Genomic DNA, 27,223 nt, shown 5'->3' with positions numbered 1-27,223 from the left:
GTTCCAATCAGAGAGTGTGTGTGAGCGTGCAGAGACATCTGTACGAACTGTCTGAACCCTGCGACTTCAGTGCACAACAAGAGGAACACATCAGAGACCGTCACGGCAGTCAGAGGAGGTGAAAGCACTGGTTCACCACAGAAACACGGCGGCACGCAGACTAAAGAGTGGAGACTGTGCCAGGACAAACATAAACACAGAGACAGTGACCACACAGTCAGGACGATAAGTCTACATGCAGTAATACAGAATTTGGGAAATACTATTATTATTATAATTGGAGGTGATTTCAATCAAGTAAGACATAATGCATTAGATAGATCTAGGAATCCTCAGAAATCCCAGATAGCAATCAACAGATACTATCTCAGAGGAACTTGGTCTTGTTGATAATCCCCATCATATTCTAGGATCCATTACTTTTCGATATCAAAACCATGCGTACCAATAGTAGAGCAGACTGGACTTGGTCATATTGTCATTACTGATCATGGTCCTGTAGATATGACTCTGAGATTGCTAGAGTCCTGGGGAATGAATGAGGGTACAGTGGATAATCCAGGTGTGGTGTGGGATGCTTTAAGACATACTTAAGAGGTAGATCAATACAGCACTCCGGCATCTGATCAACTTTCTAAATTAGAAATGGAAATAAAAGAACTAGAGAAGGAATATGCAGATAATGGAGGCCAGAATGTGTTGACTGATTTAAGCAGGGCAACATTTTGAATGAAATACAGACTTCTTACTGTCTTTCAGGATGCGTTCCGGAGGGGAAGCCTCAGGAGAGTATGCAATGATAACATTGATACATAAAAAGGGCAAAGACCCACAGCACTGTGGGAGCTATAGACCAGTATCTTTGATCAACGTTCATTAAGATTAGAAGTGTAAGGAACCGGTGGTGGCTTTCTCTCTGGACGCAGCGAAAGCCTTTGAACGGGTGGAGTTGGAATATTTATTTGTGATGGGTGAAGTTGTTGTATAGAAGTTCAAAGGCAGCTGTCCTTACCAATGGGAGTACAGTATATCGAACCCTTTTGCACTTGCACGTAGGACCCGACAGGGTTGCCCCCTCTCACCCCGATCTTTGCCTTGGCATTGGAACCTTTAGCCTCGGCCATTAGGAACCATGTCGATATTAAAGGCATTGATTCAGGGCAAGAAGAACATAAACTTTTATTATACGCAGATGACATCCTATTACTGTCAAGTAGCCCAGAGAACACAGTGCCTCATATTTTATACATGATTAGCTCCTTTTCTTGTGTATCAGGTTACAAGATCAATCGGTCAACATCTGAATCTATGTCTCTGTCTAAAATATGCCCTCCCACTATTTGCAATGGTTGGACATTTAAATGGCTCTGGACTGGTCTACTTAGGAATCATGATTAGAAAATAGAATGAATTTATTCATGGAACATCAAAGGGTATGGGACATTTAAAAAGAGACGTAGCTTTCATACAGGAGACGCATATGCGCGTCAACGATCACCACAAACCAGGTTTTCCACTTCATTCCCACTAGCATGATCTCATACCCTAATGGGAGGTATCTGATTGTAACAGGTACCATATGTAAAGTGTTCCTTGGTTCGTGCAATTGACCAGCCAGTGGATAGTGGGCAAGGGAACAACAAGACAGAGGTATCATTTAACGAGTCCTTTATTATTCATATAAACATCTAAAAGCTGATTGAGTCCAAGGGAAATGAATTAAAAGTACTAGAAGGGATGACTGAAGGCGTGGGTTCCGTGAGGCCTGGTGAGTGGCTGAGCTTCACCATCACCAGGCTGGCAGGCTGGGTCCGCTGGGTCCGCTGGTGCACTGACTCGGTGTGGCTGTGCTATCACTGCTGACGCCGCATGCTGTGCTGCTGATGACTGCCGCACTCCACTGCCGTTGTAGTTACTTCCAGTCCGACCAACTGTCTTAAGACAACTCCAGCCCACACTGTCGCAGAGAAGAGCAGAGGGAGACTGGAAGAGAGTGTGTGAGGGGGTAATTAAACTGGCTGAAATCCTGCCCAGCACACCTGTTTCAGATCAGCCCATCACCATGAAATCACTACACACACACACACACACACAGTGAAGCCACACCCACACATGCACCACCAAATCCACCACTAGTGTCACAAAATGCATTAATCTATTTGATTATGATATTCAGGTCTACCCTGTTACACATACAGCAGAAACCTGTCTTACTGGTTAACGTGTAACGTGTGATTTTGATGCAAACACATAACTCAGCAGCCTCCCCGCCTTAAATACACATCCATTCATTTTTGATGGTGATTTAAACTGCATTATTAACCCGGGATTACATTGCGCCAGCTCCAGACTGTCTCATCTCTCATCATCAGATTTTATGCTACACAATGGATGCACTGATCCATGGAGATTTCCTAATCCACAAACATTCCAAGGAATTTTCTTTCTTTTTTTATTCTAGAATTGATTATTTTTTTTGTAGATGCTAGTCTGCTTTCTAATGTAGTTTCTACTGAATATTTGACGATAGTTATAAGCGACTACTCCCCTTTGGTTCTTGACATGCTACTGGCATCCCATCCAAGAGTCCTTTGTGGAGACTGGACTCTCTGCTTCTCTCTAACCTTCTGTTATTATATTTCCTCCTCTATTGACGAGTTTGATTCATTTAACAAAAAAGATTCTAACTCTAACTCTAAAGGCATGGCTTAGAGGCCAAATTATAGCTTACTCCAATTTAACGAAATTGTATAAAGCTGATCAGACTCGACTCACAGACCTAATCCTCAGCCCAGATCATCAATATACCAGTAACCCTAGTCCTGAACTATATAAAGAGCTCATGTTCCACTTGCTCTCCACTAGGCAAGCAGAACGCATGCTTTTGCAATCTTGTAGTACTTGCTATGAGCATGGCGATAAGGGGGTCGCTTGCTCGGCCATCAGCTACAACACCAAGCTACTCAAATTAAGGAGCCACTCGGTGCTCTCCTGTCTGCCCCCTCAGATATCAATGCAACGTTCAAAACATTTTATTCAGCTCTTTACCAGTCACACTCCCAAACTGACAACACCACTATGGACCGATTTTTCAATCATTTCAAAACCCACTATTGGACACAACCTAGATTGGCCTTTGGCGGTACAGGAAGTAGTCGATGAGATAAGTAGTAGTAGGCAATTACTCGTGTCCAAGCAGTATTTCTGTGACAGTTCCGTTTGACCTCAACTGATGTCTGGTGTGGCTGCTCAGATGAGATCTACCTAGACCGGAAACAAAACAACAGGCCAGAGAGTAGTGAGCTAATGTTCTGTCTCTCCGTATCCAACGCAGCCTGGATCAGCTCTCCACGCACTCCCCACATCCAAGTCATGATGTCTGCAGTGTTACCATACACGAAGACCGCTAGCTCCTTTAGCTCGGATTAGCTCGTTACGGCAACAACACATTAAAGCCCAGGACTGCGTCTGCGTTGAAGAACGGCACTTTATTCACACACAACCTCTCTTATTATTGTGCAGCTCTCACAATAAGAGGAATAAGTCACAATATGCAGGTGACAGAGATATTGTCTCAATAAAAAAACATCTGCACAAAGCAAGCAGATCCACTTTTCTATGTTGATAAGAGCATTAAAATGTGAAGAAATCAAGGGACACAAAGAAATCAAGGGACATTTACAATAGATACAAACATTAATGAGATTAATCGTGAGTTCACTATGACATTAATGCGATTAATCGTGAGTTCACTATGACATTAATGCGATTAATCGTGAGTTCACTATGACATTAATGCGATTAATCGTGAGTTCACTATGACATTAATGCGATTAATCGTGAGTTCACTATGACATTAATGCGATTAAGCGTGAGTTCACTATGACATTAATGCGATTAATCGTGAGTTCACTATGACATTAATGCGATTAATCGTGAGTTCACTATGACATTAATGCGATTAATCGTGAGTTCACTATGACATTAATGCGATTAATCGTGAGTTTACTATGACATTAATGAGATTAATCGTGAGTTTAATCGTGAGTTCACTATGACATTAATGCGATTAATCGTGAGTTCACTATGACATTAATGCGATTAATCGTGAGTTCACTATGACATTAATGCGATTAATCGTGAGTTCACTATGATGACATTAATGCGATTAATCGTGAGTTCACTATGACATTAATGCGATTAACCGTGAGTTCACTATGACATTAATGCGATTAACCGTGAGTTCACTATGACATTAATGCGATTAACCGTGAGTTCACTATGACATTAATGCGATTAACCGTGAGTTCACTATGACATTAATGCGATTAATCGTGAGTTCACTATGACATTAATGCGATTAATCGTGAGTTCACTATGACATTAATGCGATTAACCGTGAGTTCACTATGACATTAATGCGATTAACCGTGAGTTCACTATGACATTAATGCGATTAACCGTGAGTTCACTATGACATTAATGCGATTAACCGTGAGTTCACTATGACATTAATGCGATTAACCGTGAGTTCACTATGACATTAATGCGATTAACCGTGAGTTCACTATGACATTAATGCATTAATGCGATTAATCGTGAGTTCACTATGACATTAATGCGATTAATCGTGAGTTCACTATGACATTAATGAGATTAATCGTGAGTTCACTATGACATTAATGCGATTAATCGTGAGTTCACTATGACATTAATGTGATTAATCGTGAGTTCACTATGACATTAATGCGATTAACCGTGAGTTCACTATGACATTAATGCGATTAACCGTGAGTTCACTATGACATTAATGCGATTAACCGTGAGTTCACTATGACATTAATGCGATTAACCGTGAGTTCACTATGACATTAATGCGATTAACCGTGAGTTCACTATGACATTAATGCATTAATGCGATTAATCGTGAGTTCACTATGACATTAATGCGATTAATCGTGAGTTCACTATGACATTAATGAGATTAATCGTGAGTTCACTATGACATTAATGCGATTAATCGTGAGTTCACTATGACATTAATGTGATTAATCGTGAGTTCACTATGACATAATGCGATTAATCGAGAGTTCACTATGACATGAATGCAATTAATTGTGAGTTCACTATGACATTAATGCGATTAATCGTGAGTTCACTATGACATTAATGCGATTAACCGTGAGTTCACTATGACATTAATGAGATTAATCGTGAGTTCACTATGACATAATGCGATTAATTGTGAGTTCACTCTGACATTAATGCGATTAATCGTGAGTTCACTATGACATTAATGCGATTAACCGTGAGTTCACTATGACATTAATGCGATTAATCGTGAGTTCACTATGACATTAATGCGATTAATCGTGAGTTCACTATGACATTAATGCGATTAATCGTGAGTTCACTATGACATTAATGCGATTAATCGTGAGTTCACTATGACATTAATGCGATTAACCGTGAGTTCACTATGACATTAATGCGATTAATCGTGAGTTCACTATGACATTAATGAGATTAATCGTGAGTTCACTATGACATTAATGCGATTAATCGTGAGTTCACTATGACATTAATGCGATTAATTGTGAGTTCACTCTGACATTAATGCGATTAATCGTGAGTTCACTATGACATTAATGCGATTAATCGTGAGTTCACTATGACATTAATGCGATTAACCGTGAGTTCACTATGACATTAATGCGATTAATCGCGATTAAACATTTGAATCGTTTGACAGCACTAACACTGTAGTTGTCCAGCTGGTTCTGTTGAAGGTGGATTTGAGCCTCCTCCAAAGATGACATCCTGATAATAGTTGAGAGCGTTGATGGCTCTTGATTCCTCTTCTTGTTCTCCACAAAAGCATCTCTTTGAGGTCTTTGCAGTTGTTGTGTTAAACGCCTGAGATGAATTCACAGTTCAGCAGCTCCAGGAATATGTTACAAAATAGAAACATAAGAGGCACGAAAGTACAGTCTAAATATAAAATGAAACATATATAAAACATATAAAGACGTTGAAAGAAATGAATTATAAATCCGAAGGTTGCGTCATTACAGTGCAGAGGTGAGTGTGTGCATGCACATGTACATGTGTCATGTATGATGCAGGTTGAAGAGTCTGATGGCATGGGGGAGGAATGATCTCCTCAGTCTTTCTGTGGAGCAGAAGCTGCTCCTCTGTCTGTGTGTGGATTGTCTATGATGGACAGGAGCGTGTTGAGTGAGTGATCACTGGAGATTATTGCAAACTGCTTATTCGATATTCTTAGGGAAATGTAGTTCAGATTTCCCACAGTGCACTCTTCCAGACATGCCAACATGGATACATTGATGATGAAGGTCTTTCTCCATTGTCGTCAAAAGACCGTGGGATCGTTAGGTTGTGAACATCCTTGCTCGTCACATGACTCAAGCCTGTTTGAATAAACTGATGTCAGTAAAAGACCAAAAAGGTCAACTATTTTTTGGGGGTGCATTAAAACGCAACGCTGTGGCTCAATCTCAATCATATGAGCATCTGTGACGTGATCCAGTGAGAAGTTAACTGTATTCACCACCTCCACCACGATGAGCTGCTTCAGTTTGCTTATTGAGACACAGTGCTGCTGCCCTGTGAGACTCAGCGCTTCTCTGATGCCCATGTCAAGAGAATATCCCAGGCTGTGCAGGATGTCGCCCTCAGTCACGTATATGTACCTCCGGCCAGTCGAGCCGTTGCCTAACACCTGAGGAATCACAGTTCTGAGGATTTCGTGGCTGATGGTCTCCACAATTAAGTGGCTCTTGACATTCAGCAGATGGCCGTTAATTATGCTCATCGTTTGGCCTTTAATCACCTGCATAACTTGAGGAAATACCTCAGCGATGCACTTGGTGAAAAGCAGTTCCATGGTTCTCCGTGAGAACATGGGCATTTCCAAACCGCTGTGAATCAGTCTCTCCGCGCCATACACGTCTGATGATGGCGATTCTGTGTCTTCAGAGGTGAAGAGGCAGGAGTCTAAATCACCCTTCCTCATTTCTTCCTCCTCATTTTTCATGCCCCTTTTAATAAATGGGGTAGCGTTCAAAGTTCAAAGCTTTCATTTATGCATTCGTGTGTGTGTGTGTGTGTTATTTCACTGAAGTGTTCTTCCTCTTCTAATAATGTAACGTTGCCCTCCAGAGTTTGAAGTTCTTTATCACAGTCCAAAGTTCTTTATCATAATTCCCCTCATCTCCTCTGTCTCATGCTTCATCATCATCACAGTTCTTCTAATAATAATCTCCGGCACAGTTCAAAGCCCTCTATAACAGCTTGAACTTTTTTTTATCACAATTTGTAGTTCTCAATCATACCTCGAACAGCTCCACCTCTGGCTGTGCAGAGAAGTTCTTCTTTCTTTTGTGGATGCTGTGGCTTTGATGTCATGGTAACAGACGTTCAAAGCCTCCCATGGCAGATCAAAGTCCTTCTTCTTCATGTTCATCTGGACCAGTTGAATGACAAAATGCCTTAATGACATGGTGCCAGCTCAATAAACATCACAAGACATCAACTCAGTCAGCTCAATATCTCAGTGACAATTTGGCAATGGGCTGAAGATCAGTGGTAGAGCATTTCCCATGTTCTGCTCTTTCCACAAGCTTTGAGCTATGCCTCAGAACAGGTCACACAGACTTACTGTCCAGTCCTGTAACGCGGCACTGTCTTGGCCTCTAGAGCAGCACATCTCAACAATGAGGTACATATACAAAGTCCTAGCTACCCAGGTAAAGGTGAGTGTACAGAAGCTCTGGAGTAAGCAGAGGGGCTAGGATGACCCAAGACTTCCTTGCTGACCTTCTACAAGCGTGGACCACATGGACACAAGAGCTCTCTGACCTCAGCAGGATTAATGTTCTCAGGAGTAGCTGCATGATCACGGCTTGTTCAATGTCCGACCCATCGCTCTTTACTATTGCGTCTCATTTGGGGACCATCAACAAATGACCGTTTGTACCGTCCTGTCGTCAATCTGGTTTCAACCTGTTTAGGTTCCTCTGACCTAGAACAGATTCCAGTCACTTTTGACCTTCTTCTTATCCAGTGTCACTGCTCCAAAAAGTCCAGTTACCAGTTAATTGGTCTGATCAATATCTGATCATATTATTTCATGTGACAGACAAATAGAGTTTGATTTAAAATAATCTTACACAAAATGAATAAATAGGACTTATGATTTAAATCTAAAATATGTGAATAAATAGATTAAAAAAAGATTTATATACATAAGTTTGTTTATATCTGCTTAAAGGTAATATTTTGTTAATTTGAAGTGTGTCGAATGTGCCTTTCTCAAAGTATACAAGACACAGGTGACATGAGGAGTTCACGTAACGTAACGCAGCGTAACCAATCACACGCTGTCAGGGGCCGTTTCTCAATACCCAAGTAAGTATATACTTGAGAAGTACGCTGGGAGTATATACTTGCCAAGTACGGAAGTACACAAGTACGCACAAGTACGCAAGTATGGATATTGAGAAACAGGGTGTACGTGCAGTTGTGTTTTCATTCTCTCGCTCTCTGCCGAACCGTCGTCAGGGTGGCTACATGCTAGTCTTTTGCTGCAGATGTTATTGTTTTATGTGAGAGAGTCAGATATTCAAGCGTCAGAGTTTCATCCTCAGCGCAGAGAGCGAAACCTTTTGCCGTCGGTTGATTAGCGGACTGTGTGTTTTGTGACGGAAACGGAAGAGAACGTAAGTTGTGTTATTAGCATCTGTGGCGCTAGCTCATGCCATTAGCCACGTGTATTTGGCTAAATGTTATTGTGAGCTTACACATTACTGAACTCCCGTGTCCCTGTCTCTTCTAAAGCAAAACTTGGACAGATGAGAGCCGTGTATTCTGCCTTGTGTCCGGAGTGTGTGTGTGTGTGTGTGTGTGTGTGTGATGCTTGAGCCTCTGCTGAGTCAACTTATTTGAATGTTTGTCTGATGAAGTTGAAATGTGCATCTGCTAATATTAATATGGATTAATGAGGCATTCATTTCATGTGTGTTGTGTTTAAAAAGATATAAAAATGTTTTATATTACAGTGTTTTACTTACATTACCCCCACTCTGTGTGTTTTCTCTGAGACTGAGCGGCGATAAAAGAAAATTATTTATGTTAATATAGAGAAATGTGTTCAGTTCATTTAGAGAAGTTAAAAACAATTATTAGGAAACAATGTTACAATGTACATATATAAATCGTGTTTATATGCATTTATTTACATTTAAAAGTATATTTTATTTATATGAATATTACAGTAATCCTCTCCGGGTCTTTTTCCTTTGTATGGATTCCTGGGTTGAGATCTGCATGAAAACTTCTTCTTCTTCTGCTGGGACTCCTCCCATTTTGTAAAGGTAGACGGGAACCTCAGTAGTCGTGGCGAGCTACCCAAAACAGAGACTGTGATTGGTTCTGTGGCTGGATTTATTGCCAACTGTTGTTAACATCTCATGTGTCGCTGACAATTTAAATTACTTTGGTCTATTTTTTAATTTTTTTTGTTTTGTTCTTTAAATCAACACAATATAATACCTTTAAAACGCACCTGTTGGTTGTGTGAATTCTTTATTCTGTCACTCAATGCATATTGCTAATACCCCTTTCTCCCATAGCGATCTAGACTTCTGGTTTCCTGACCCATGAGGTAATTAGTGCACCGATAGAATAAACATATCTGTATCTCCCAGTCTTTATCATCAACAGTTATAGCTGAGGTGGGTTACACAAGATTGACAATACAACTGACACCCGGAAACTATTCTCTACCTTCAAAACTCCACTCAACCCTCCGCTTCCAACCTGACAGCAGACGCCTTTGTTTGCTGTTTGCTATCAGCAGTCAGTTCACTGCTCCTCCAGTAAAGGGTCTCACCAATCCTCCAACATGTACAGTCGCCGTCCTAACACATGCTCACTGGATCCCATTCCAACCAAACTCCTGCAATCTGTCACAGCAGCAATCACACATGTGATCAATGCTTCACTGACATCAGCTACATTTCCTACTGCACTCAAACATGCTCAAAACCACTGCTCAAAGTACCTTCCCTCACTCCCACTCAGGTAGAAAACTATTGGCCGGTCTCTCTCCTCCCGTTCCTCTCCATTGAAAGGGGAGTGTTCAAGCAGGTCTGGCTTCAAAGGTGGCCACTCCACTCAATGTAACAGCTCTGTTGTCTGTGACAGAAGCCTTAAAAGAAGCCAGAGCGGCGATTGTTTAAAGTGCTAGGTCACACTATGCACCACACAGCCTTGCCACAGGGGTGCCCCAAGGCTCGGTGCTGGGGTCTCTCCTCTTTGCCATGTACACCACCACGTTGGGCCAGATCATTCACTCACATGGCTTCTCATATCACTGCTATGCTGATGAAACCCAGCTGATGACCACACGGTCTCAGCACGAATCTCAGATTGTCTCTCTGACGTATCTGCATGGATGAAAGCCCATCACCTCCAGCTAAACCTCTCCAAAACTGAACTGCTTGTCTTCCCAGCCAAGCCAGAACATGACGACACGCCTGGTCTTCAATCAGCCTTAAAGGACACATGTCACCCCTCTGTTCATTGAGCTCCACTGGCTACCCTTAGCTGCCCGCCTCAAATCACTGATGCTAGCCTACAAAGTGCTTCTTGGGTCTACTCCCATCTACTTAAATGCTCTCCTGAAGGCTTCTGTTACCCCTCGACTGCTCCGTTCATCAAAGAATTGTCTGGCAGTGCCGAGACAATTCAGACTCTTTTCATGTGTCGTTCCACGCTGGTGGAACGACCTACCGAGTGCTACCAGAACAGGGGCGTCCCTGTCTATCTTCAAGAAGCTCTTGAAAACCCAGCTCTTCCAAGAGCATCTTCTGTCATAGCACTTACCCACCTTCTGTGCTTGGATCCACCTCAGCACCTCAGTTCACTGTTCGAGTGGAATCCTTTCCAAGACTACTTCTAAGTCGCTTTGTATAAAAGTGTCTGCTTAATGCTTAAATTTCAATTTCAACATGGACGTGAAATTTCATGTCACAGCTGTGTACGAGCACATCAAAGCGCGTCTCGGGAACGGTGCTTCTGTCAGGGAAGTGTACGATATGAAAACTATGACAAATGTGAATAAATTAAGGCAATGGGGGGTTTTCTTTTACATTTTTTAAAATCTTACAACAAAGTAAGTTTTAGTTATTTATTCTTTGCCTGTTGAAAGCTGTGACCTGCGGTCACTTGCTTGTCTTAGCGTCACCATCTGTTCATCAAGTTACTGATAAATGTGATGAACACATGAATTACTTTTAGAATGTTCATCTTTAAACATTTTACCATCTGACAAAAACAAGTGCATTAATGCAACATTTATTTATTTTATTTAGAGGATATATTATCATTAAAATACCTTTTTTTTTTTGCTCGCCACAAGGTGCACTGCACATTTAATTCACCACATGCTCTTCCTGCTGCAACCCTCCATCACAGGTTGAGGCAGATGTTGTGTTTCTCTGCTCTCCATGATGTTGTCTATGTACAGACCTGAGATACTGTATGTTATGATTTGGTGCTAAACAAATAAAATTGAACTGAATTGAACTGAGGACAATTTAAAATGTCCAATTAACAATGAAGAATGGGAATTGGGTACCTTGCTCAGGGGTACCCAATAACACCCCAATAATATAATATACTAAATAAAATAAATATAATCCTCTGTTTACTGCTTCACTTTTCTATGGTCTAATAAAGTCAATAATAACTAGAAAAACAAATATCATTAGGCTCCAGCTGCTTCTCATAAATGGGGAGGAGTCCCGTAGGTCACAGCTGCACTTCTCTGGTAACCGAGGGTTGGCTGTGGTGGAGGTTGAAGGTGGAGCGGGACACTGGAGCCAGTCTACAGCGATGGATTTAGGAATGACAATGTCCTGGTTCAGACCCCCGTTCTTTAAAACCCAGTAGAGATTGTCCTTGAAGAAGTAGGCATCTCCTGAAGAGAGACACAAACAGTGTGAGACGTTTATGTGGAAGCAGAGCGTGGACGATGACATCATGCATTATCCTGTGATAACAAGACTCGTCTTCTCATGATAACGAGCTGTTCCCTCTTTACTGATTCAGTGATGTTTGATGTTTTCATCTGCGTATAATAATGAACTTCCTGTTCCTGCAGAATGGAAACATGGATGTTTTGTGCTGTTGGGTTGTCTCTTCTCTTTCTACCAGATTGTAAGTAGCTTATGAAATATGTGTGTAAAAGTGATGAAAAAAAAAAGCATTGATGAAATCTCTGTGATACCTCCTCCCCAGCTGATGATGTCATCCATGTTGGAGGGCACTCCTGCCCAGAGGCTGTTGTCGCGTGGGTATCCCGCTTCAGGCCTCGTGGTCACCTGTCCATCTTTGCGACTCTCATCGAACCTCCAGAACTCGCCTCTGCTGAACAGGTAGGTCTTGCCATTGTGAGCCCAGATAAAGGCTGCGTCCACCCTGTCCACCACAGCCCCGCTCTTTCTGATCATGCCCCATTCAGACAGAGGCCGGGGGTAACCGGACATGGCCGCTGTGTCCTTGAAGACCCAGTACTGAGATCCTGGTGAGAGAGGGACAACCCAGGAATGGTCAATTTTACATCATTAAACAATGAAATCAGTAATCATAAATGATTACTGAGTGATATTTGTGCAGATCTGTTTAAAATCAGATTAGATTAGCAATAAGCCATGTTGTGATTTTGATCAAATGTTGATCAATTGTTGAGTCTTGGGGGAGCTGGAGCCAATCCCAGCTGACAGAGCAGAAGGCGGAGTCTCACCCTGACAAACACACAGACATGACGGGAGAGGAACCTCATGCACGCGCAGGGAGAGCATGCAACAAAGGCCCCCAGTCCAACCGGGTTTCAAACATACGACCTTCTTGATGTGAGGCAACACTGCTAGCCAGTAGTCTGCTGTGTAACCCTAAATGAGGTGTTTATCTGTGATGGTCTGGTTTTTGGTTTTGGATGGATGGGTGGGTGGGTGGATGGTTGGATGGATGGATGGATGGGTGGTTGGATCGATGGATGATTGGGTGGGTGGGTGGTTTGGATGGATGGATGGGTGGGTGGTTAGATGGATGGATGGATAGGTGGGTGGGTGGTTGGATGGATGGACGGATGGGTGGGTGGTTAGATGGATGGGTGGGATGGGTGGTTGGATGGATGGATGGGTGGGTGGGTTGATGGCTGGGTGGATGGATGGATGGGTGGTTGGGTGGCTAGAAGTACTCAAAAAAAATGTATGCTAACATGTTAAAGGATGTGTTCAACATCAGAATCTTCACATTTAGCTCCCACCATCACCATTTATCATTATCATTATTATTATTATTATTGTTAAATAGTGTAACTTTTGATCAGACTGGCCTTGAGCTTCCTCACCCACCTATGAAGAAGACGATGCTGCTGTCGCTTCTCCTCTCGTACACTGCATCGATCTTGTCTGTTCCTGCTGGAAGTCCAGTCCAGAAGTTTTTGATCTCAGCCGGATTGAGTGACAGTAGAGACCCATCGCGTCTCGTTCTCCAAAAATATGCACCTTTACCAAGAAGAGAGGTCAAATTCACTATCACTAATCTGTGCAAAAATAACTCATTCTAATTCTGTACAGTTGGCTATAGTTATATATCATGCTCCACTTTTGTGTAATGGATATTTTCTCTACTTACCTTTAAAGAAGAAGACCTCACCCCTGATGTTTGCCACTGCATCAAATCCTCCCTGACAGCGCTTTGGGAAGGAGGGCTCAGATCTGGGCAGAAAATGTGGAGTGAAATCTAAAGTCATATTGGTGTAATGTAGTGAACTAGTCACAAGAGGGCGCAGCATGATCCTTAGTTGTGAAAGTAAGGCTCACATGGCTTTGATGTGCATCACTGGACTTAAATGACTTGCTCATGAGTAAAGTGAGTAAATGGATAATGGTCCTGGTGTGTGGAAGCAGATTGTTTCTGTCTGAGAGGATGAGCAGAAGTGGCTGTAACTCACGGCTGTGTCGGTTTAGGGGGAGCAGGACTTGGCAGGACTGGGAGGTCAGGATCCACACCTCCCGGCAGCCCATTGCTCTTCACACCTACACAAGAGACATGGTGACGTTAGCCGACACTGAAAAACAGCAAAGCCACATCCACCTTTGACACAGCGGGGTGACATGGCAGGAAATGGTTTAGTAAAATCCCCTATTCGCACCTTTACACCATATAAAGTATATATATATATCTATAAATATATATACACACATATTCTGAACCACACACATGACGTTCTGTTTACTGTGTATTATAATGAATATAAGAGATCCAGCAGTAGGACCAGGCACTGACCGTAGAGCTGCTGGATGGCCAGCCTGTCGTCCAGGTCCAGCTGGAAGTTGTGAATGCTCTCCACAGGACCCTGATAGTACGGCCTCATGATGGACGGGTCAGTGGAGGAATGGGACAAACCCAGCGCATGACCAAACTCATGCACTGCAACTGTGAACAAGTCCGTGCTGCCGCCGTCACCTGAGGACGTCAAGCACAAAGCCAGGAACTGTGAGGCTTCAGCCCTGAATATGTAGATAGAGTCTTTTCCATAAATCCATAAATCACCAATAATCCTTATACCTGCTATACTTTTTTTTTTAATATATCATTTATCCAGATATCATATATGTATATGTATGTACATATATATATATATATATATATGTATATATATATATACACATATATATACTGTATATATATATATATATATATATATGTACATACATGTACATGTTATATTGTATTTCATTTCAGATACTTATTCATTTCTTTGGGTTTTTAATGTTAATTGAAGGATATTTACATGTGTGAGAAACAATGAAATTGACTATAAACATGGTCAAATTGAAATACAAATAATGAGGCTGGACTGGTGACTTTTAAAAAATATATAATTTATGCATTACATGTATTTTCTAATCAATATATATAATATTTAATTCATAATATTTAGTGAATTTCACAAATGTAATCAATATAAATATGATTATCAATGCAAAAGCCTTTAAAACCAAGCAAAGTTTGGATGATGATATCCAAAATCTAATGGTATGATATACTTAATATAATTTAATAAAACATATTGTGTCTGGACCCTCTGTCACATCAATCAATATGTGACCGATATCAGAAATGGCAATTGCTAATCAATGATTAATGGCCTGTTTGAAGATTTTCAGTCAGGTTTTAGACGACATCATAGCACAGACACAGCACTAGTTTAAGTTAGTAACGACCTTTGCTTAGCCTCAGATAATGGTCTAGTCTCTTTACTAGGCTGCTATAGATCTGGACTGCTGGGGAATTTCCTGTGGTGCATTCACACTCACTCTCTCACACTCACTCTCACACTCAGGGTATAGATATGACTTTATTATATGTTAACCTAATTTGTGTCTTTCCTTCCTGTGCTCTCTCCCTCTCTATCTCTGTGTCCTCATCTTGCAAGTTGCAGGATCCAGATCCAGTTTCGAGGCTATTATTATTATTATCATTATTATTATTATTATTATTATAATAATCATACATATCATCACCATTATTAATATTATGCTACAATAAAAGTTGATATCAGTATAATGTTTATCAGCAGTCTCTGCTGCTGCTTATATAAATGACATCATAGTTGTATAAACATGTCATCATTAACTGTATAAACTTGTAACTTGATACAGTTGTTGTGTATCTGCTCCTGGTCTCTCTCTCTCTTCTGTCTCTACCTCATCTCCATCTTGTCCTTTCTCTCCCCCCTTTCTGTCCCCCTCCTCTCCTCTGTCCCCCATTTTCCTTTCACCCCGACCGGTCGAGGCAGATGACCGCACATCTCTGAGTCTGGTTCTGTCAGAGATTTCTTCTTCTGTTAAGAGGGAGTTTTTTGCTCATTGTGTGAACTGTTGTGTTTCTCTGCTCTCCTTGATGTTGTCTATGTACACACCTGAGATCATGTATGTTATGATTTGGTGCTATACATCCATTTTGTACCGCTTTATCCATCCATCCATCCATCCTCTCATTGACAGTGATGTTCAGTAATTACCTCCATAGCTCCAGGTCTCATGATCATCAAAGTGTGTGTCTCCAGCCACTTCATCCCTGCCAGGGAAGAAGGCGTGGGCCAGGGTGCCCCCCCTCCCGTCAAATGGGTATCCATCATCATGCAGGAAATGGAAGAAAGACACTCTGATGTCACCTCCGCCGCTGTCACTCTGCTGCCGACGAAAACTCAGGGGGGCTGCGTCACTCCAGGCTTTGAAGGCGTGAGTCAGGATCCCCTCCACCAATTCATGAGTCAGGGTTGGAGAGCGGGAGGGTGACGGGAAGTTGTGGAGACTGCAGAAAAGAACAACACAGATACAGTGTAATGTCATGTTTATGTGTAGCTTCTAAATCACTGTCTACACCTACCTCCTGCTGTTAGGTCTCACTGCAGCTCCAATTAAAAATAATAATGAACTATTTTAATCCTATTTATGTTGTCTTGTTATTCTGCTCATGTTTCTTTTTCCTAATGCCATATATGACTTAGTGTTAGAGTAAGTTAATGTTCAACTGTGGGTTGTGGGTTTGATTCCCAACTCTACATACCGATGTGTCCTTACAACACTTAACCCCGCGTTGCTCCTGATGGCTGTGCCGGCAGCGTGTGAATGGGTGTGAATGATGAGTGATAAAAACATGTGCTGCACTGTATGAACGTGTGAGTGAATGGGTGAAAAATGGCAAAACTGTAGTGTAAAGCAGCTTTGAGTGATCGTTAAGACTAGAAAAGTGTTGTATAAATACAGACAATGGTGATCTGTATATGAATTGACCTTATCATTCTGTTTATATTGTGGTTTGTAATGTATTGTGTTGTAGTTTAATGTATAATCTTAACCGTTGATATGTTTCTATATTGTACATTCATAGATGCGAAAATGCATCACATCTCATTTTAAGTTATCTTAACTTATCTTAACTTTATTATTGCATCGTATCTTATCTTTAGTACTTATCTCATCTTAACTTATCTAATCTTATATTTACTTATCTTATTGTAAGTTATCTAATTTCATCTCTTCTTATCTTATCTTAACTCATCTTGGCTTATCTTATGTCATTTTTTCATCTTAACTTTTCTCACCTCATCTAAGCTTATTGTATTTTAACTTATCTTGTGTTAACTTATCTTGACTTATCCTGACTTATCTTATCTTGACTGAAGTTATCTCATCTTATCTTAACTTATCTCATCTTATCATCTAATTTCAAATATTGATTTTTCATGACATGTTGACAGGTCACAGTAGGAAAAAAAGAATATTAATAATGAAGTGAATGATGCCTGAGTTGGACACTGACTCAGTGTCACACATGGATCTATGTTTGCACTGACAGCTGTGAAAAAACATGAATAACAGAACACACTCATCACAACAGGATCTGTACATTGTGTAAGTATTTCCCCCTTAACACTTCCTCAAAAAGAAGGGAGTTTTTTCTTCGACCTTAAATGATGTCAGTGTAGCTGACTTTTGGTTAAAGTTAAACACTTTAGATGAGGGAACACATATTCACCATTCTTTAGTTGCTTATTAGCATGCAAATTAGTAACATATCGACTCTTAATTCGTCATTATTAAGTATTATTAATGCCTTATTCTGCATGGCCTTATTATACAACCAGTAAGCCACTAACTAAGAGTTTTCCCTCAATAACCTCAGAATAATTGCTTATTATTAGTTAGTGAGCAATTATGAATGATGATCTCAACATGCTTTATAAGGTGGTAGTATCACAAGAACAAAAATAAAGAATAAAAGAGGCAACTTTAGATCAGGGAACATGTGTTGGTTAGTAAGTGTTCAACTACAAGATGTATGTTTATACTTTAGTATGGGGAACATATTGTGGGTAACACAAGCTTCATTTAGAGTTACACTTGTAGTTTTGTGTTTGGTTATGTAAGAACAGACCATATTCATTAGGTGTTATTAAGGGAGAATAACTATTCCTGTGATACTTATAAAGTCCAGACTAATCAAAGCATTCATATACAACTACTTCCTTACTTAGGGAAAACTCTTTGTTAGTGGCTTACTGGTTGTATAATAAGACCAGTAAGAAGATGCAGAATAAGGCATTAGTAACTACTTAATAATGAGTCATTAAGAGCCAAAATGTTACTAATGTGCATGCTAATAAGCAACTAATGAATGGTGAATATGTGTTCCCTCATCTAAAGTGTTACCAAGTTAAGATATGATCAAACCATTATGACTGCAGAGCCTCATGATATTCACATCGCGGTGATTCATACAGAGAAGCGACTAACCCACAAAGACACATGACAGGAAACACACCTCCATGTCAGCTCGGTCTTATGCCACTTGAGGCCGGACAGCGCATATCTCTTCCTCCTCCTCCTCCTCTTCTTCAGCATGTCCTCACTCCCGACGATGTCAGGCAGGGAGCAGCGTGGTGTGGACATGAGTTTGAGGGTTTCACTGTCTGGAAGAGAAGTTCCAATCATAACACACTGACTAACTGACTGTTGTGTGAGTCACAGTCTTTCTTAGTTTTGTGAACAGAGAAAGGGCTGATTTATTCAAATACACATGATAAGGTCTGTGCTAAAGTCCGACTTTTCACACCTGGCATTAAAATAGCTCTCCAGCTGGTTTTCCCCTGCGCGACATTCACGGAAACAATTCATCAACAAGAACCTCATTCTGTTTTTGACAGGTGTGACTGAACACATGTGTGTCGGTCAAAGTGCTAATCGTTTTGGATTCTTCATTAGTTTTAGTTTTTAATTCAGTTTTATTTGTTTAGCACCGAATCACAACATATCCCAGGTCTGTACACAGACAACATCGTGGAGAGCAGAGAAACACAACAGTTCACACAACGAACAAACACTAGGCATCAGTGGAGAGAAAACACTCAGACTCACAGATGTGCAGCATCTGCCTCGACAGGTTGGGGTGAAAGGAAAACTGGGGGACAGAGGAGAGGAGGGGGAGACAGAAGAGAGACCAGGAGCAGATACACAACAACTGTATGAAGTTCTAAGTTTATACAGGACAGTTAGAGTCCGTGATGACATGTTTATACAACTATGATGTCATTTATATAAGCAGCAGCAGAGACTGTTGTTAAAGATACTGATATCAACTTTTATTATAGCATAATAACCCTATTTGTTTGTTTTAATTCGTTTTCATTGCAGCTTTGCTAGTTTTTATTTATTTTTTGTAAATGCTTATTTTTAGTTAAGTTTGTATTGATTTTAGTGTTAGTTTTTTGTAATATGGAGTATTTGCCAGGAGCAGGTTTCATAGTAAGTAGTGTCATAAAAACCCAGTGAAAGGTTTCAAAGTTTTTAGGACAGATAAAAAATCACAGTCTCAAAGAAATGAGCCTCAAGTGCAAAATGTGCATGATGGTGCTGAGGATGGACGCAGTCAGTGTGAAAGGTAAACAAATATAACACACATGAACATAACAACAGCAATAATAATTGTAATAAATAAACTTCTAACTAACTACATGTTAAACTTGTGTCACATTGTAAACAAACACAAATCGTTATCGTGTTTTTTTAAAACTCTAGTTTTCATTTCATTTCAGTGAACAAAAATGTAACACATGGATGTGTTGTATGAATGTGTGAATGGGCAGTGAATGAATGAGTGATGAAGAAAGACTGAATGGGCTTGTAATTGAACAGTATTTAACACAGTTGGCCGTCAGATCTCTTACAGTGGTGTAAGAAACAAGAAGAAAGTTCTCAGAAGTATGAAGTCAAATTGTAATGTGACTGTGGACGAGAGGCTCTGCTGTCCAGGTGGTTTTGGAGCCTAATATGCGCTGAGGGAACTCCCAATCATCGTCACCATTGTTGTTTACATCCCGTTTACGACGGTGTGTGACATCATCCACAACGTCGTTGCTAGGATACAGACACAGGACCCGGAAGGGCTCATTGTAATCTCAAGGGACTTCAATCACGTCTCTCTTTGTACAATATGTGGACTAACGAACACATTAGATCTGTTCTACACCGACGTGTCAGAGGCTTACAGGGCTTTACCAGATCTAATCACAGCATGGTCTATCTCCAGACCACATACAGACCATGTGAACTGCGGCTGTTCCCTCCACCTCCCTCTGCGGCTGTCTCCTCCATTTCTGCGGCTGTTTCCTCTTCCTTCTCTCAAAGGTGAAATCTGGTCTCGAAGGTGAAATCTACTCTTGAGGAGAAATCTGCTCTCGAGGTGAAATCTACTCTTGAGGAGAAATCTAGTCTCGAGGTGAAATCTGCTCTTGAGGTGAAATCTGCTCTCGAGGTGAAATCTGCTCTCGAGGTGAAATCTACTCTTGAGGTGAAATCTGCTCTTGAGGTGAAATCTGCTCTCGAGGTGAAATCTACTCTTGAGGAGAAATCTAGTCTCGAGGTGAAATCTGCTCTTGAGGGGAAATCTGCTCTTGAGGTGAAATCTGCTCTCGAGGTGAAATCTGCTCTCGAGGTGAAATCTACTCTTGAGGTGAAATCTGCTCTTGAGGTGAAATCTGCTCTCGAGGTGAAATCTGCTCTCGAGGTGAAATCTGCTCTCGAGGTGAAATCTGCTCTCGAGTTGAAATCTGCTCTTGAGGTGAAATCTGCTCTCGAGGTGAAATCTACTCTTGAGGTGAAATCTGCTCTTGAGGTGAAATCTAGTCTCGAGGTGAAATCTGCTCTTGAGGTGAAATCTGCTCTCGAGGTGAAATCTACTCTTGAGGTGAAATCTGCTCTCGAGGTGAAATCTGCTCTCGAGGTGAAATCTGCTCTTGAGGTGAAATCTGCTCTTGAGGTGAAATCTAGTCTCGAGGTGAAATCTGCTCTTGAGGTGAAATCTGCTCTCGAGGTGAAATCTACTCTTGAGGTGAAATCTGCTCTTGAGGTGAAATCTGCTCTTGAGGTGAAATCTGCTCTTGAGGTGAAATCTACTCTTGTGGTGAAATCTGCTCTTGAGGTGAAATCTGCTCTTGAGGTGAAATCTGCTCTTGAGGTGAAATCTACTCTTGAGGAGAAATCTGCTCTTGAGGTGAAATCTGCTCTTGAGGTGAAATCTGCTCTCGAGGTGAAATCTGCTCTCGAGGTGAAATCTGCTCTTGAGTTGAAATCTGCTCTTGAGGTGAAATCTGCTCTCGAGGTGAAATCTACTCTTGAGGTGAAATCTGCTCTTGAGGTGAAATCTAGTCTCGAGGTGAAATCTGCTCTTGAGGTGAAATCTGCTCTCGAGGTGAAATCTACTCTTGAGGTGAAATCTGCTCTCGAGGTGAAATCTGCTCTCGAGGTGAAATCTGCTCTTGAGGTGAAATCTACTCTTGAGGTGAAATCTGCTCTTGAGGTGAAATCTAGTCTCGAGGTGAAATCTGCTCTTGAGGTGAAATCCGCTCTCGAGGTGAAATCTACTCTTGAGGTGAAATCTGCTCTTGAGGTGAAATCTGCTCTTGAGGTGAAATCTACTCTTGTGGTGAAATCTGCTCTTGAGGTGAAATCTGCTCTTGAGGTGAAATCTGCTCTTGAGGTGAAATCTACTCTTGAGGAGAAATCTACTCTTGAGGAGAAATCTGCTCTTGAGGTGAAATCTAGTCTCGAGGTGAAATCTGCTCTCGAAGGTGAAGACCAAGTGGGTGGAGACCAAGGAGGGCACCACCCTCTTATGATTGGTCACTTTCAGTGTGATCACACCCACAAGGAACTTCTTTTATTTGATTGACAGCTATCACTACAAGACGCTTGGAGTGGAGAGGAATGTTAGCCTGAAGTTCATAAAATGGCTCTGACTCTTCAAATAAACTAGAAGAACTCATCCTGAAGCATATAGAACACTTACAGTAACACTTAGTAAAGAAATAAACGAGTAAAAAGTGTACATCATTTTGATTTGAGCAGTTTAAATGTTCCCATATTTCAAAGTCATGTGACATTTGAAACACTGAAAGTAGTAAAATGTCAAAGAAGTGAAGATGTTACCGATCACTCCAGTTTCCTGGATCCCTCCGAATCTCTGCATGACCCTGATGGCTCTCTCAATGCCCTCCATGGTCTGCAGTTTACTGGTGCGCGGGTCAGGAGGAGGCAGGTAACCGTATCTACCCAACCAGTCCTGCACAGACAGACACACACAGTTACACACAGTTACACACAGTTACACACAGTTACACACTTACTCTCATTCTCTGCAGTGGACCAACAATATTAGGACAGCCATGTCGTACATGGGTGGACTAACAGTGATCCTGTACCACTTCATATTGAGGAGTATTTACAGCTCCAGTGTGTAAGATTTAGGTGAAAGTAGAAAATGAAGATAAATGAACTTAATTCTCATGATTGTACAATCACATGAGATGTGTGTATCCTGTCGTTCACCCTGTCAGCTGAGATTGCACCTGCGACCCTCATGTGAGGATAAAGCAGTGAAAATGAGTCAGTGAGTGAATGAGTGATTCATTTTAACTGCGCTCATAGTGAATTTGACCTCTTCATTTAACTCATCCACATTACACAGCAGCAGTCAACACACACACACACAGGCATAGCACGGGAGCCACTGGCAGCACATACTGTATCTGCGCCCATTAGAGCAGTGAGGGATTGACATCTTATGGAGCAAATAATGAAATAATAATTAGCTGCAGACCTAAGTGCATATCAGTGATGCAGTCATCATGATCACAAATAATCATTTATGCAGTTTATGTGATGCTGTAAACCCACAGAGAAAAACACGAGTTACAGCAGCTCCTGTGTCCCTGGGACTTGCTCTATGGACTTTATATATATCACAGCACACAGCTATATGTCTGTCTGTATATATGTATATACAGACAGACATATATGTATATATATATATATATATATACATATATATATACGTATATATACATATATACATATATCTCTGTATATATATATACAGACTTGCTCTATGGACTTTATATATATCACAGCACACAGCTATATGTGTGCTGTATATATATATATATATATACATATATTTCTGTCTGTATATATATATGTATATACATATATGTATATACATATATATGTATATTTATATATGTATATATACATACATATATGTATATATGTATATGTATGTATATATATGTATATATATATACATATATATATATATACATATATGTATATATATGTATATGTATGTATATATATATATATATATATATATATATATATATATATATATATATACATCCCTTAATGACTCTATATATCATCAGTTTATTGGGCACATCCCCCGTCCTCATTCATATTTAATGATCCAGTCCTTCTTGAGTCAGTTCCTGTGTCGGGTATACGCTGTGCACAACTGACGGTTTGCCCACCACACAAGAAGATAACTGATTTGAAAATCCCACACACACACGTGGTGAAAAACAGTTGGTGAAACATGATTTAGAAACCTGCCCTTCCTCTTTTACGTCCTCCACCCATCGACTGAAGCTGCACCTCAAAAGAAAAAGGTTTCCTGCTTCAGCAGCTGTTTGTTTAACAACCTTAGGTAAAATGTTCAAACTCTTTTATGTGCGGCCTAGTGTTTAGTTTAGTTTAGTTAGATTTTTCGTCATATACTGGGTTTAATTACCTAATAATATATATATATATATATATATATATATATATATTTATATATATATATGTAAGATGGGTACAATCACTGTACTCAACTCCTCGAAGCATTCAGAGTTAAAGGATTTATTCATGTTATTCAGGCCAGTGGTGTCCACCATTGAACCATTGGCACAGATAATATGGCACACAAAAGAAAGGTGATATTTTGATCTATTTATCTATTTAAAAGTCCAAGTGTTTGGCTGAATATGAAAGAAAAGAGCGTGTTTTGCCATATCCATATTTCAGTATCCTGTGTTTTTACACATGAAAAACTCTTTCAGTTCATTTCTGTGGCATCATGAGTGTCTCACTGGAGCAGCATCATCATCAGCAGCAGCAGCAGCAGCAGCAGCAGCATCATCATCATCAGCAGCAGCAGCAGCAGCAGCAGCAGCAGCAGCAGCAGCATTACATATGATGCAGACAGGACAACAAAGAAGTGAAACTCTTGGTTTGAGGAAGAGCACTGAAAGTGCAGGCTCAGCACAGTTCCCAGTGTAAATGCCATCAGTTCACTTTTTTGTTGGTTTTTCCTTGAAAGTCAGATTAGAGAAATGAAATATAATAAGCCACATGTTTGTGATGTTTTCTCTTGTGAGTGACATTGAAACATGTGATTACATGCATGATGACCTCATTCTAACAGTTTTGTGTGAAATGGACACAATGCTTTGTTGTTTATGTTTAAATAGGTCAATATAAATGCATGTATGGTATCATACATGAAAGAAAATCAATAGAGATAGAGAATCATCCTCTGATACTGATAAGGCTGCAGCAGTATGTCGTGATATTGAATATTGCCGTGATAAACTTTTCCTGGTTGCATTGATAGTCATCATAGTTTTATTTAAGACGTTTGTGAAATATTATAAATGAAATATTTTATATATATTTTAATATATATTACATTAAAAAAAATAGTCACTTAATAACATTTCTTTCATTTTCAGTGTCATTGTTTCTATAACACACATGAATATCCTTCATTTAACATTAAAAAGCCAATGTAATTATAAGTGTATTTTAATATCATGTCATACAGATGATAAGCAGCAGGTCATATCTCGTTTTATAACGTAAAACCGGATCTAAAACAAAGCATAAACTATATTATATCATCGATATAATGTATTAATATTGAAGGATGTTTTTATCATATCACACAGCCTTAAAATAAATAAAATAATAATAATAACAAACTCAGATAAATGTGAAACACTCACCACTGCGCTGCTGTACTGCTCTGGGTTTGATGACGTGCTCTCACATGTGACGGTGAGAAGCATCCACAGCAGAAGAGTGCGCTCCATAGTAGACTCTGCACAAGAAGACAAGAGAAGCCCCGTCCGTTATTCTACTTTGACTTTTTCTGTTATTTTCAAAACTAACAACAAAGAGGAGGAAATGAACCGAGCTCACCGCTGTGCATGTGTGTGTGTGTGTGTGTGTGTCTGCTCGGATGCTTCACTTTCTCTGTTCTCCTGAGACAAGGCTGGGGCTGGGCTGATCGATCATCAGCTCTCTCTGCCTCTGCCTCTGCCCTCCCTCACTCACTCCCTCCCTCACTCACTCACTCACTCACTCACTCACTCACTCACTCACTCAGTCTCGACACAGCTGCTCACACTCTGCGCGGTGCATCACTGGACCATGTCCTTGTGTCTCAGTCCAATAATAACAACAATAATAAGAAGAAGAAGTCGTACACTGTGTGTAAAAAAGATTTTACAAAGAATCAACTGTGCTGCTCTGCTCACACCACACATATGATTCAGACTTCACTTTCTGATTCTTTAATCCAGTTCAATTCAATTGTATTTATAACATACATGATCTCCAGGCACTTTACATGGTTACAATTATTACAGAGGAACATGAGAGACTAACTCCCTGTTAACAGGAATAAATGTGACAGAACCAGAGACGGCTAGGAGAGAAGGGAAGGAGGTTAGTGAAGGAGAGGTGGAAAAGAGAGAATAATATAAAGGAGGTATAGAGAGCATGTCCAGGGTGTGACATCATGCCTCTTGCCCCAAGGATAATATTAATGTTAGCAGTAATGAGGAGCTATAGAATAATAGAGGAAGAGCACAAACTAGAGGGAGGAAGAGGAGTTGCCTGATGGAGGCAACAATGGATCAGCCGTGTGCTGTGATGTCCACTGACTTTGGTGCAGTTTACAAAGTGACACCAACATCAATGTTTTCATCTTGTGTCTTTGCTGTGGTTTGTGTAAAATGGAATAGTAAGAACGTGACTGTGTAAACACATGTAGGTCATACCAGTCCATCACTGAGGGGTGGGGCAGCTCAGTGGCTAAGACGTCAGGGTCGCAAGTTCAACTCCACCCCCGGCAGGTTGGAAGTCGCTTCTGCTCAATGACATGTAACTAACACTAACACTTACACTAACACTTACACTAACACTAACACTAACACTTACACTAACCACAATTAGTTCACAGCCAGTTCCTCAGAAATTAGTTTCTGCCTCATTAGGACCAAGTTTTGGTCTCCATGAGGACTACTGGTCCTGACAAGTATGCCAAAAAAGGTCCTAATGAGGTCACACACACACACACACACACATGAAACAGTATAGGGAGCCAGAATGCAATTGCCTCTCAAGTAGCAGCTTAGAGCTTTTTGTTTTTGTGTGTGTGGATTCATTTTCTCTACAAACCATCCCTGGTGTTATCTTTCCTCTCACTCTCTCTCTCCCTCCCTCCCTCCCTCCCTCCCTCTACTTCCATCTTTAATTCCATCCTCCAGGGCCATGTGAGCCATGCCATTAGCACAGAGTTGTCCTGCTAATGCTTGTCCAGTTTCACCTCGTGTCGCTGCACCAGTGAAACTCTTTGAGCTGCTGAGCATTGAGCAGGGATTCATCCTGTTCCTGACCATTTTGGGAGGCCACTTGATTATGAATCCACAAAAACCTTTATATACTGTAGGTGGCAACCTTTTAAATATCCCCCAAATCAAATATAATAATCAAAGAGGTGATAGCTCTATGATAGATAGATAGATAGATAGATAGATACTGTAGATAGATAGATAGATAGATAGATAGATAGATAGATAGATAGATAGATAGATATGTAGATAGATAGATAGATAGATAGATAGATAGATAGATAGATAGATATGTAGATAGATAGATAGATAGATGGTCCCATATGTATTGTTGTATTTACAAATCATCACTAAAAGTGCACTAGAACTTGCATTAAAACCAAAGAGTGGAAGCTCAGCTTCAACAGTTTCTCTGTGACACAGCACAGAATAGCCTGTTTTCACTATAGTGAGATTGAGGAAGATAATGGGATAAATGTGTCATCACTTCCAGGGAACCTCAGTGTCTGGGAGTCAATGGAGCATGTATATATATATATATATATATATATATATATATATATATATACATATATATATATATATATATATATATATATATATATATAT

General features: G+C 40.5%; 1 protein-coding gene across 1 annotated transcript; it reads right to left on the bottom strand.

Annotated features, from left to right (window-relative positions):
* Positions 1-11,164: 11,164 nt before the first annotated feature.
* mmp25b (matrix metallopeptidase 25b) lies at positions 11,165-25,270 on the bottom strand. Its single transcript, XM_058621715.1, has 11 exons — positions 25,179-25,270; positions 24,983-25,077; positions 22,089-22,221; positions 18,427-18,574; positions 16,121-16,413; positions 14,380-14,559; positions 14,045-14,129; positions 13,726-13,808; positions 13,443-13,595; positions 12,314-12,607; positions 11,165-12,004 (listed from the first exon to the last, which is right to left on the bottom strand). The coding sequence occupies exons 1-11, from the start codon at positions 25,186-25,188 to the stop codon at positions 11,748-11,750; spliced, it is 1,731 nt and encodes a 576-aa protein (XP_058477698.1). The 5' UTR covers positions 25,189-25,270; the 3' UTR covers positions 11,165-11,747.
* Positions 25,271-27,223: the final 1,953 nt, after the last annotated feature.

The sequence above is a fragment of the Solea solea genome, chromosome 21 (genome assembly GCF_958295425.1).
Source record: "Solea solea chromosome 21, fSolSol10.1, whole genome shotgun sequence".
In the NCBI taxonomy this organism is placed as follows: domain Eukaryota; kingdom Metazoa; phylum Chordata; class Actinopteri; order Pleuronectiformes; family Soleidae; genus Solea; species Solea solea.
This window is presented reverse-complemented; position numbering and strand designations above follow the sequence as displayed.